Below are 13,516 nucleotides of genomic sequence, written 5' to 3' on the forward strand. Positions count from 1 at the left end.
GAGTACACTCGATGTATTGTTCACGTGTCTGACCTTATGTTTTCTATTATACAGCCCCCACAGCAAGAACATCTCCTAATTTCTTAATGATTGTGCTGAAATTGTATTACACCATACAGGGTGGCGCTGCGGTTCTCAGTTTATATTTTCACCCACTCACTTTTAGCTCATGGATAGTCTGCTGTACGCAACATCAATAGTCTCTATTCTCGTATATGGCATCATCTTACCAACAAAACTGGTTGAATTAGGACAGAGAACGCCCTTTCTCATTCCGTAGAACCATAATAGGTTATTAGACTGCTATTGCAGACAACTTAGAGTTTGTTAAACGCCAATTTTTTTTGCTTAGAAATGGTGAAGCGGCTCCGTGTCCACGACTACGGCCGTGTGAAAGAAACGCAGAGTATACATGGCAGTGACCGAGAGTTGACACTGTCCATTTATCATAACTACATTGTACAAATGAACCCAACAATGTTGATACCAGTTCGCCCCAAAAGGTTGCCAAGATGATAGTTCGAGGGAACATGTGCAGGATCAGAGGGAATGGAAAAGAGGATGGGGACGATGGGGGAATAATGACGTTGGTGGTATGTCTGGGAGGATGCGGGGGCTGGGAGGAACTGTTAGACTTGAGCTCCATGGAGACAGCAACACGTACTGAGGGCAAATGTGGACTATATAGGGGAGTTTTTACTATTCGTCTGAGTGCGAAAAATAAATGTGAAGAAAAACAACTGTTGCCTCAGAATAAATAAATTGTACCTGATAGGTCTCTTGCCATGTCCTTCTACGTGCCTGTTGAGAGACAAACTTCGCTAAGAATAGAATGTATTCTTTATTTCGTCTATCTCTATCAGCGAAACGTTTTCAAACAAAGGGACTTCTCGTACGAAAGAGGAAGTTCGTTGTTGGACCAAGATACAGTAGGCGAGCCTATAGTACCTTCCTGGTTGGACATCGAAGTTCATGTAAAATTCGTATTTAATGTTCATGTTAGTTATGTAATGGTCTGATGCGCCTGTTCAACAGAAGCTAATTTTGCGATATTTGTTTGACCTGTCAGCATAATTTAATCGCTGATGATACTTATTAATGATAATGTGTCAGTGTTTGCTATAGGCGGTTGCGCAATATATAGGATACATGAAACAATTTCAAAATGGATTCAACCTCCCGGCTTTCGCCTCCTTTTCATCTCTTCAATATTGCCTTGCTTGCTTATCACTTCTTTGTAGATACTCGCACTGTGTGCTTTAGTTGTTGATAGGTGCGGCTTGTATAAAAGAGGTGTACACAACATTGAAATACATAATGGAACTAGTATGTTTATGAAACAGTTCTCCCCAACGGTACTCTCCGATATTTTCCTCGCAGAAATAATTACCTCACGTAAACTGGCTCATCATCCTTTTAACAAACATGCGATTAGAAGAGGAACCATAATATTATTTCTTATTGGAAGTCTTCATTTGTTGAATGATTAAGTTTGTAGAGCTTTCTTCTGTTTTTTTTTTTTTGGGGGGGGAGGGGGAGAAGTCTAATCACGCTACAACTTCGAGTATATACTCTACACCTCTCGATCGGCACAAGATATAGCTACACGCTTTGATTTAGGGACCGTTAGATTAAAAGTTTTAGTTTGATCATTAGAAATTTGAGATCATGTAATATGATATGATATAATTATGACATAACATAACATGATATTATATTAAATTATATCATATTATATTATATATTATATTATATTATATTATATTATATTATATTATATTATATTATATCATATCATATCATATTATCTTATATTATAAAATGATATGATATGATATGAAAAACACTTTAAACAGAACCACTCATTATTTCGAAAGATCAGTTTGTTACACTAGATTCATGCATGCAGACATCTTCACACGTTGATTATTGATAGCATGCCATGATCCTGCCTGACATAGCAACGACAAAGTAGAAATTGAAGTGAAAGTAGCAGGTGCATCAAAAGGTTCATCACGAGGTACACCAGGGCCTGAAACATCCCACGAATTTGGAGACTATTTAGTAACTGGTCTGGCCTATCTGCTTGTCTGCGCTGTGACCTCGAGCTCAGACAGTTCTAACAGTTCATGACCTCATTTTCCACACCGTCAACCTTTTACCTCATTTTGACGAAATGCAGTGCTTAAATCCTGATATTTTGCAGAAAAAGGGAGGAGTTTTCCAGTGATATGTTTTCCGGTTCGGCTTTGAAAAGTACAGTAAATCCCATGTATTTTCTAGCTTTATACAAGGGAAAAGTATCTTTACCCATGGAGACAGCACTCAGCGAGCAAGGATCAAATGTCGCGACATTTTGCCGAATCGGAGTTGTCAGTTTGACTCTGTTCAGATCTCACTTTCATTTTTAATGAAAATTACCCTTTTATGATTCAGATAATACCATCGTTCCCTTTCTTTGTCGCTACGTCTGATAGTCGCCTAATAGTCTCACTTATCTTCTTCTTTTTTCTTTCTTTCTTTTTTTGCTGGGGCGAAAATTACCGTATATCTGACGCCAGTGGTTCTGCAGCGCCTCGTCGGAAATATTGTCGTGTAAAAACATGAAACGGGTTGAGTGCAATGTGAAACTGACGTTCTTGAATAATCCTTCCAATTAACCCGCTCTGTGAATTCCGATAGGACGCTGTACTCTAAATATCGATTGCCTTTGGCGTATCAGGTAATGACGCAATCAAATCATTACGTCGGGACACAATATGACACTAGTTGGTCGCCAGAAGAGAAAAAGACGCCGACAGAAACTGTCTCCTATAACTCTGTTCGATTACCCTGGTCTACTTTCTGCATGATTTTAGGCAGATAGACAACACGACTACGGCAGCTCTGGACAGACTCACTGGTGAAAACCTTTTAATATTCCTAACCTAGGTCATGATGCCACTTCCAAGAATCCAAATACATCGATCCCTTTCCCTCTCCGCAGACGACGACTGGTCATGGTCGCGGATGGATATTATGTATCAACGTACTAGTATTCAATTCTCTCAAATGTTTAACGTTCATGACCTAATTAGATGAAGCTGCCTTTGATCTTTTTCGGTTTTCGATTTCGTCTGCGACGGGACTCTGCTACACTTCGTTGTACATGCCATTAAATTCAAAGGGATACACGAGCGGACCCTAATTTGCTCTACTGCTTGTCTTTAAACCTTTCACATGAGAGACCTTCCTGTACTCCAGTTGTTCAATGACTTCGAGCGTAACACAGAGTGCTTGGGTTTTGATACGCTAGTCCATTTTAGACAAGATGATAATAAGACGTTTCTTGTAACCCCGTGGGACAATAATGTGGTAGCTAATTCAGCGAATTCGGTCTTGTAAGGATTGCCGACGAAAATCATGCAGACTGGCCGCTGCGGGTGCCGGGGTCGAACACCATTGGAGAGAAACCAAGATTTAAAGGGTGTGACCCTCCAATGGGAACCCTTCCAGTCAATAATAAAATCTGCCTCGTGTATGACATTTGTTGTAAGATTATCAGAAATGAAGGCCAGCTCTCCAATTTGCTTTGTAAAAGAAAAACTAAAATAACAATGGATTTGCTGAATGTTCATTTTCTGTTGTGGAAGTTAAATATGTCGGCTTTTCATGATTATGATTGGCAGATATGGACTCTTTGTCGTGAAGCGCTATCAAAAATACCATCCAGCTTTCATGCTACAAAGCTAAGATGATTAACCCTTTCTGTGTTAATGTGTCAAATGTACACTAATTCCAAACACATTCATTCAGACAGGGAATTAATGTAGCATGCAGGGTTAACTGATACGTATGCAATCGCGTCCTGACACATGACCGATGTTGGACCAACGATCCATCGTGGCGCTTTGAATCTGGACGAACTAGGGAGAGGCCTCCCAATATGGGTGCCGATTTTTGTGAGAATACCAGTAGCACTGGTATCGGAGTGGGCATGTAGAAAAGGTGGAAGTAATGCAAGATAAAGACTGTAGGTATAAGGCGCACAGACACTGCGCCAGGATCGACTTTCATATGCCTTCCATTTTCATTCAGAATATGACAGCACAATTTCGCGAAACGAAGGTTGTAACTCTTCACCTTGTCGAAATGTTATGTCACAAGTTATTTACCGGATACATCCTACCATGTTGCGACTCCGTCATGTGTTTCACCATGTTCGTCGTAGTTATTATCTAAACAGCTAGTTTATCGTTACAACGTTCTACCATTTTCATGTCTCCTTTAGTTTCCTTCACTATGAAAAAAAAAGATGTATACATTACAGTTTCACTCACTATGTATGAGCTCTAACACTGGGCTTCTACAGCAATATGATAATGAGTATGATAGTTTTAAGTCTGACCATGTAGACTAAGCCCTGGCGACGACGGTAATGCAGTCGATCCCCTCTCGCCTGTCATCGCAGGCGTTCGAGTCGTCTCTGTCGGGTCGGAAAAGAAATGCGACGAGTTGGAATGGCAGGAATGAATGTAACTTTGGCTGTTGTTTTTGTCTGCTTGCAACCATGCGCAAAGCACGTTGGTCATGGAATTCCATCTTTTGCATAGATGAAAACGCTTTCAATTTTATCAGCGATATCATCTATATGTGCTATCGGCGTTAGATGCTAACGTTCCATGTCATGAGTTGCGTACACGTGTCGTTGCAGAAGACAAGGCGATCATCTTATCGCTCTTATAAGGTATCGATATATTATGACACACGATGGGAAAGTTCATTCGTGGTGTGGGGAAAAATATGGTTGACTTTTTCTCTAGTTATTCGTGAAATCGTTATGAATGTAGAGGGTAAGGGGCGGCCACTGGAAGGCCCTTCACATCGCTTTGCCGCTGCTCGACCCTGTTTCATATCCCCGTTGCGCTCACCCGGTGGCCGCAAGATGAGCCATGACGAATTTCAATTGACAGATATAGTACAATGAGCGTGTACGATTGTAACCCCTCAGTCCCACATGTTTGAAACCGCTGTGTGACCTTGGCGGTCTGGACAGAGTGAAGACACAATGCATCGGCGTGAGCCCGTGAAATATGTCAACACTACATGGAAATCCAAATCTTCCAGGGCCATATTCAGCCTACGGCGTAATATGAAACCACAAAACAAGACGAAATGAATTATTTTATGTATTTCGATTACATTCAATGTACTTTGACCAGTGGTAACACATGTCAGTTTCTAAACATGAACTCTTCACCTTCCTTATGTGACTGATATGAAAGTGAAAAGCACAATTCCCAATAACATTCGTCTGTAAGGCAGAGAAACCGTGTCAGCATTTCTCATGGTTTGTTATGTGACTATCAATGTCTTTGGTGGGACCTGTTGCCAAGATTTCAATTGAGTCACGTTGCAAGAGATGGACACACACACACACACACACACACACACACACACACACACACACATAGTATTCACATAGTGGCTTGCGGCTTGTGTATATGTCTGGGTGTGTGTGTGTGCGTGTGTGTGTGTGTCGGAGTTGGCATGAAGACATCACGATGAAGACTAGGAATCTTCATACACTTCTGCGTGCACTAAGACATACATAATGTGACCAATCTTCACGGAAGTTTCCTTGCTTTGATGCCCCCACTTACAAACCTCTTGACATCATCAATGACTGAAATCATCTAAATCGATCACAGGCTTATGACGTCATTTATTTTAGATGGCTCAAATCTAAAATGAAAAAGAAAATAGTGACAATGTAATAATAATTATACTTCGACAGTAAGAATAAAGTGAAACTGACAACAAACCCTCGTACATTATCTTTAAAAAAAATGAGTTGGAAGACATCTGAAGCGGTTATTCCATATCCGTTTTTGTAACTGGGTGAAAGGTCACCATTGTATCCCCTCTGTTGACAATCATGGACCTTACGCGCATCCAGGCGATGTGACCAATAAGGGTTTGATGTCATGCATGCTGAATTCAGCATGCATTCAGCATAGAATATCAATTATCGGAAGTCCTACAAAAGCATTAACCATGAATGGATTTACAGAAATGTGGTCAGTTGTGGGGAAGTTGCGATAGTTCGTCAGCTTGGGAGACGTCTGCGTCAAAATCATTGTGGATGCAAATGGAGTGTGTGACATTTAAGGATCATCAGACTCGACCGTTTTGCACGGTGGGGAAACTTTTGGGATGCGGTTATACGCGAATCTGCGATTGAGATGAGGGAAAAAACATGATTTCTGCTCAAGCAAGGTTCAAGAAAGTGCAATAACACCAGGCCAATTATCATATTCTCGCACTAATTGGCTTTGGTCGGACGGGAAGGCTCTCGATGTTTGCCCCACGTCTGGCCCTGTGGCGAGCCGCTTCGCTACGGGAGCCGACCGTCGCATAAGACAGGGCCAACATCAAAGCTTATAGTGACTGGCTTCAATTTCATGGCCACACCAAATCATTTCATTGGGTTTGTCCGAACTCAGTTGATGTATCTCGCATATGAATCAATGCCGCACAATGGCTGAGCGTTGGTATTTTAGAGACTGTCGGTAAAATTACTTGTATTATCCAGAACTGCTTGGGCAGTTGACAATAACTTGAGATAAGTTATATATGCTTGTGTCATTTGCATCGTTCTTTATCAGTTACGAGAAACATTTGTCCAATAAAGATGCAAAACTCGAAATGACTTACAAAATACTTTCTAATAGTAATACGGTAAAATTGACGGTAGCAAGTGAATCAGTGCCACCATCGCATGTCGAATACAAAATACTTTCCATCGCTGAAAGCTGGCTTGAAAACTACAAATGTTCCTGTGACACTTGACGGGAATATTAATTCCTCGGCAGCTGATGCATCATTATTTTGTCAAATTATTAAGTTAGTGAGAAATATTTATTTTGTTTACAGTAAATTATGAGCGCGTATCTTCTTCACCGTGAGCGCGTATCAGTAGTTCTCTATCTTGACAAGAAGTATGAAAGATAGGCCCACAATGTCCACATGATTTTGGTAAGAAGACACCTTCATGGCTTACAGTCTTCTTACATTGTCTAAAGGGCTTTTTACACTTGTATATTTTTGCTTAGCCCCGGACCAACGGTGGGGCTAAGGGGGGGGGGGGCCTTAGCCCCACCGTTGGTACGGGACTATCCTTAGCCCACTTTCTGTTTACACTCGTTTTTGCCAAAGTGGGCTAGCCCCACCGATAGTACGGTACTATCTGGCCCTGCAAAATAGCAGGGGTTAGCACCGCAATTGCTGTGCCGAGCAAGTGAGTGTAAACAGATCGAAAAAATAATCCTGGGCTAAGCGACGGAGACGAAGTCCGACCCTCACTGACTAATCACAAACGAGGTAATCAAGTGCTGCCGGTGCGTGCGTGTACGTGTACAGTACACAGCGTAATTATGAATATTCATGTGGTTTGGAAAGTCCGGGGCTAAGAAATACGAGTGTAAAAAGGTCAGTTTTCTCCTCAGTCCCGGACAAGAGATAGTACGGGACTAATTGGCGAGTGTAAAAAGCTGAAAAAATTGGTACGGGACTAACGATAGTCCTGGGTCAGAGAAAGTCCGGGGTTAAGAAACACAAGTGTAAAAAGCCCTTAAGACTGAAATTGTGGCATTATTTTTAACGATTCATTTAGATGCGATGAAATCAACACTTTATGTGTCATCACTTCATTTCATTTTGTTTTGTTTTATCCGACACAGTTTCAGCTGAATCCTGAGTCGACGCAAACACAAAATCCAGAGTGTAATCGGGACTGCTCTGGACAGAAGGCCAGACCATTCTGTGGTACAGATGGGAGAACGTACATGTCCAAGTGTGAAGCCAAAAAAGCTCGCTGTCAGGGCTGGATGGTGAGAAAAGCTCACAATGGTCCATGCGCAGTAGGTGAGTCCACAGACAAATTGATCCTTCGACTACCGAGGACTGTCGTAATGCCCTCAAGAGGAAAATTTGGTTTTCTGCGCTTTCATTGTACATGAACCTGGTTGTCCTCAGCAAGTGACACTGAAACAAGTAAATCCACATTGAAAGACATACACCGTGACATGAGTTTAAAATAAGAAATAACAATATTAACACACATACGAACATGCCAACTTACGTACACTCGCAATGCCTGATGTGAAGGACTGCATCATAATGAAACCCATGATTCCATGACAATGTGAATTTTTGATGAACATTCCTAGAGACCTTCTTTCATCACCATACCTTTAATGCGATTCCGCACTGGTTCTAGTAACAATTTAATGGTTTAGGCGCTTCTCTACTTTCGTCTGACATTCTTCAAAACCAAATTATGTTGTCACTAAGTTATGGGCACTCTGGGAGTTCTTCAATTTGCGCTAAAATGACAAGAAATCAGTTTCTCTCTGTCGAACACTGGTCGTTGACCGAATAACTTCATGCCTTTACTGGAGTAATTGACGTTTTTAAAATCCCAGTGTAGCTAATATAGCGAATATATATTTGAAGTTTATTTTACATTTTGCCTGAGTGACGGATTCCGCAATAAAATGACCTCTAAAGTGAAGGATTTCATGGGCTAGCTGTTCTTGGGTTAAATAGAAACAAAGAGAACAACGAAAACTACTGGAACCCATGTGGTATTAAAAGTACTATACCACGAATAGTTACTATATGTAGGAAAGGTAATATGGGGAGTATATTTTAGCCCATCTTGCTCTCATTTATTGTCAGTCTGTATTCAACATGGAAAGTAAGCCATCATGGTGTAAATTCTCCCCTTGCATTTCACCTTCCGTAAGTCGATTAGAAATGGAGAGTAAACCTTCCATCTGTGTAAAAGACGCGGAAGGTAGTTTGTAATCTTTTATTGAACCTCCCAATATCACTGAAGTTGATTTTGAAGCTGCAAATATTTTAAGGTGATATATCGAATTTCCAGCCAGATCTTCAACGAAAAAAAAAAAAATGAAAAATGCTAATCAGCGAGGGCGCTGTGGTATAGTGGAGAATTGGTAATTCGTGGGTATTGGCTACTCTGCAATGGACATTCGTTGTAAAGTTAGTGAAGTATATCCATGTGCATGTCTGCGATGACATCAAACTAATAACGTTTTGTCATTGTATATTCACCTTGCGTATATATACCTTTCGAACCTTTCTAATTTTAATTTCTATTTTTGGGGGTTAAATAGAAACAAAAAGAACAACGAAAACTACTGGAACCCATGTGGTATTAAAGTACTATACCACAAATAGTTACTATATGTAGGAAAGGTAATATGGGGAGTATATTTTAGCCCATCTTGCTCTCATTTATTGTCAGTCTGTATTCAACATGGAAAGTAAGCCATCATGGTGTAAATTCTCCCCTTACATTTCACCTTCCGTATAAGTCGATTAGAAATGGAGAGTAAACCTTCCATCTTTGTAAAAGACGCGGAAGGTAGTTTGTAATCTTTTATTGAACCTCCCAATATCACTGAAGTTAATTTTGAAACTGCAAATATCTTAAGGTGATATATCGAATTTCCAGCCAGATCTTCAATGAATTTAAAAAAATGAAAAATGCTAATCAGCGAGGGCGCTATGGTGTTGTGGAGTACTGGTAATGCGTGGGTATTGGCTACTCTGCAATGGACATTCGTTACAAAGTTAGTGAATTATATTCATGTCTGCGATGACATCAAACTAATAACGTTTTGTCATTGTATATTCACCTCCTTTCTAATGCTCTAATTCCAAAGTCATGGAGGCTATACGATTTGTCAAAGTTAAGACCCGTGAGAGGTAATTATTGTTATTTTTAGGTAGTGTTTACTTGCATACATTTATTTTGATCTAATAATCTCATCCATAATTATGATCTTAATTATCCTTCCTACTGAACAGAAGTTTAATACGATGGCTATTGGCATCGAAATGTTACACAGCATTTATGGTTATACAACAAACGCTTTCTGTTTGTTGTTGATGAAAAAGAAATATAAAGTGTGGTAATGCTTGTCTGACAGTGTTCTCATCTTTGTCTGGACTTGGATTTCAGAACTCACAAAGTGTCAGTCAGAGAGAGCGCAGAATCGCCTACAGTCCAGCAGCACCGCCATGTTTGTACCGCGATGCAACGATGATGGCAGCTATGCCACGGTTCAATGCCACAAAGCCATCGGCTACTGCTGGTGTGTAACGGACGACGGCAAACCCATCCCTGGCTCCTCGGTCAGGGAAGGGAACCCAACTTGCGACCGACAAGCTGGTGAGTCACTGTGGTCCATATAACCTTGGCTTCTGCCACCGATTCCATATCAATAATTCGTTGTCACCATACTATTACAATGATATGCCATCACCTTCGTAAAAAGAGCGTTTAAATGATTACGATAGTCATTGTCTTTCTTATTATAACCTCGTTGAAACAGTCTACGACTGGTCGTAAATTGCTCACATGGGCAAACATGCACTCAAGCTTGTACTTGAAAGAAGCCTTACTGGGATGATTGTATAATGGACCAGATTCTTCGACAGACTATACCAGTAGGCCCTATACAATATATATCAGAAGCCATTATTAGCTCTACGAGATTATGCAACTAGATTATATATGGGACAAATTAAGTAAAGATTATTTTCTTTCTCACTTTGCAGTAATATTAGGTATAGGCATCTGTTGTCTCTCATGATTCTCCTGCACACGAAACCTTCGACAAAATCAACCAAACATCGGTAAATATTGTGAATGCATCCACACGTTTAAAGAAATGAAAATATGGCGGCAAGTTCTCAATATTTGGTTGAGGATAGCGCTAGCAAATTCTCCGTCCACTGACATGACGTATCTGAATTTTTGATGAGAAAGTAGCTGATGATGTAATATATTTTTTGTGTGGTGTTATGGCCACCATGGAGGGTACAGTACAATACATTCAAACTTTCAAGGTTGTTAAGTTATAATGAAAACATGTTACATTCTGTGAAATCAGGTTTTATTGACTAATTATGAATAGTTACGATGGAAATCCGTACAAAGTGACCCCCGTATTCTATAACAACATTGGTCATTTGGTTTCCGTAGTAATGCACTTAGAGCAGAGGGTATAGACGAGTCTGTGAGTGTGTTTTTGCTTTACAGAGCTCGGAAAGTCCCTTACTTTGTGTCGAGTATAAGGAACCTAAGCTTGAAAATATACTTGAAATCAGCTTTATAATACGCTCCTTCTTTGTAAACATCTCCCCTCCCATCTCCCGATGCTCAGCCTTATGAAAGAGTTTATCAATCACCGACACAGGGACGTTATGTTACGGGTCTGTGGTGAGAGTACAGAAAAATACGTAACGTCAGACCAAAGGAAGTTGACAGTTACGAAAGTCAATAAAGTTACTATCTTTCAAACTCTCGACGAACATTGTTTACCTCAATTCCCTATACGTGATTCACACTTGTCATTGGCACGATTTTGAAGTGGAACAGAAGTCAAATATTCATGTATCTCAGATACTACTTGGGGAGGGTGACATCATGAAGTCTGTGGAAAATGTCCGATTCGGGACATTTTTCCCATCACCAGGTAATCATGCTGCAAAACACACAGGAGCCCGATTAATAAATCGTAAGAAGGCCAACTCCTTTCCCTTCTTTTTTTTCTCTCTTTTCGGGAGACAAACCCAAGCAGAGCCCAAGTATGGCTTACTTGAGGGAAATCTGCGAGATGATGAATATCCCAGCATGTGCACCCGACTGTCGTCACGTATTTTTCAGTTCATAAATTGCAGAATAATGGGAAGAAGTTTAGTAGGTCACAGTCAACATTCCTAAAAAGAAATTACTGCAACGTCTACTTTACGAAACCGTAAATTTATCCCCATCACCGATGGTGTTTGATGCCGGACAATCGGCGCCCCGCGAACAAAATTGAAAAAAAAAAAGTTCTAGGCAAGTAAGGAGCAGGGATATTTTTAGGGTAAAATGACATCTGAATTACGTTTGGTTGGAATAAATAGGCGTTGTCATTGCTCTGTATGTTTCTGACTATGGCTTGTCAATTGCTGCTTGTGCTAAAGCGAGTTATCTTCATTACGATGCGATCTAGTGTTGTCAACAAACGAGACAAGTTGCTCAGGTTAGCTACGACCATCAGAGTTAGTATCACGTCTTTTATATATGTACTTGTACGTCATGATGTGTTTTAATCGAGCTGAAAAGGACAAAACCTTGTTAACGGGAACCAGATATGCCCTGGTTAAAATCTGTGGTAATTGAATTATCTCAGAGCCAACAGGTTAAAAAAAAAATAGGTTGCCAGTGAATTCAATAAGAGGGGATGCCTACTTCTAACGTACAAGTAAGTGAGCGCAGATTTTTCAGACTACTGATGCAACCACAAACTAACACTCCTTGACGTAGATGAATCATAGCTTGAAAAGTAGAAGAAGAACATTAGGCGCAAGTGATCCCTCGCGTGTGTCCGCTTTCCTTCTCTTCCTATATTCAAGCCAGAATCCGACTTCTCCATGACATGGCAGTGTCTGTCTCTTCTCAAGGGAGCTCAGAAATTACGATCCCATTGCCCGTTTATTTTTCATGTCGGGATGTTTGGGATACCAAGTGGGGGAGTCGGGATGTTTTCGGAATTCTTGTAAGACAATACACGACATTAAAGACGGGGTAAATCGCTACACACGGTCACGAACTCAGTGTGGAAGAGATCCATCATGGTCGCGTCCTCGCGGGTCCACGACCACATACAAGTTATCAAGTGTTAGTACGAGCCATGAGAAAACTTCATCTCGAATGAAGCCCAGATTAGCATGTTGCATCTCTTGGTAGGCATCGTACGTACTCACTATGAACCATCCTCGATCGTTCATTACGGCGACTTCATAAGTTCAGCTTGACTTCAGCGTACGTGTAGGCCCTATTCTTTTTTTTTTTCTGCGATGTTCATGACATGACGTTGTGTGAAACTGTGACGAATCGAAACCATAGCAAGACAGCATGTTAGGAATTTGATTAAGTCCTTTGCCATGTTTGCAATTCTTTATATGAAAACTATCGACGTCGTTGGACAATCTTTAAACGTGTCGGGTGAATTTTTCATTCGGAGACCGATCGTTCTCGAATCAGCGGAGAAACCATTTTCAGCTGATTGATGACACACTGAAAGACAAATCGCTCACTTAGAGATGTCAATAGCACGTGAAGAAAAGATGGAAACAAAATCTGAAGATCGGCCTGTTACTCATCAAATTCCCCTCTTTCAATAATTTATCGGTTCACTTTTCACTTTTATTGTGTTTTGTCTACCACCACAGCAAGATTCTAAATACCAAGCGAACTTTCCGCCACCGCCCAAAAGAACGCCTTTCTCTCTCCGTTTCTCTCCGTCATACTGTCTTCTTAAAGGGAAGTTAAAAGTTTTTCTGAAAAGAAAGAGTAAAACTTTATAAGTACGACAACGAAATTTGATCAAAATCGGATAAAAATTAGGAAAGTTATGAAATTGTGAAATTTCGCTGATTTTTGCCTAACATT

General features: G+C 40.5%; 1 protein-coding gene across 1 annotated transcript in view; it reads left to right on the forward strand.

Annotated features, from left to right (window-relative positions):
- Positions 1-13,516, forward strand: part of LOC139733235 (SPARC-related modular calcium-binding protein 1-like) — a 51,839-nt gene that overhangs the window by 5,945 nt on the left and 32,378 nt on the right. The window contains exons 2-3 of the mRNA XM_071644073.1: positions 7,722-7,905; positions 10,034-10,243. Of these exons, the coding sequence (XP_071500174.1) occupies positions 7,722-7,905; positions 10,034-10,243 (394 nt within the window). The remainder of the gene's footprint in view (positions 1-7,721; positions 7,906-10,033; positions 10,244-13,516) is intronic.

This window comes from Diadema antillarum, unplaced genomic scaffold (assembly GCF_040938485.1).
Source record: "Diadema antillarum isolate AM-2024a unplaced genomic scaffold, OU_Dant_1.0 seq00000463_RagTag, whole genome shotgun sequence".
Classification (NCBI taxonomy): Eukaryota; Metazoa; Echinodermata; class Echinoidea; order Diadematoida; family Diadematidae; genus Diadema; species Diadema antillarum.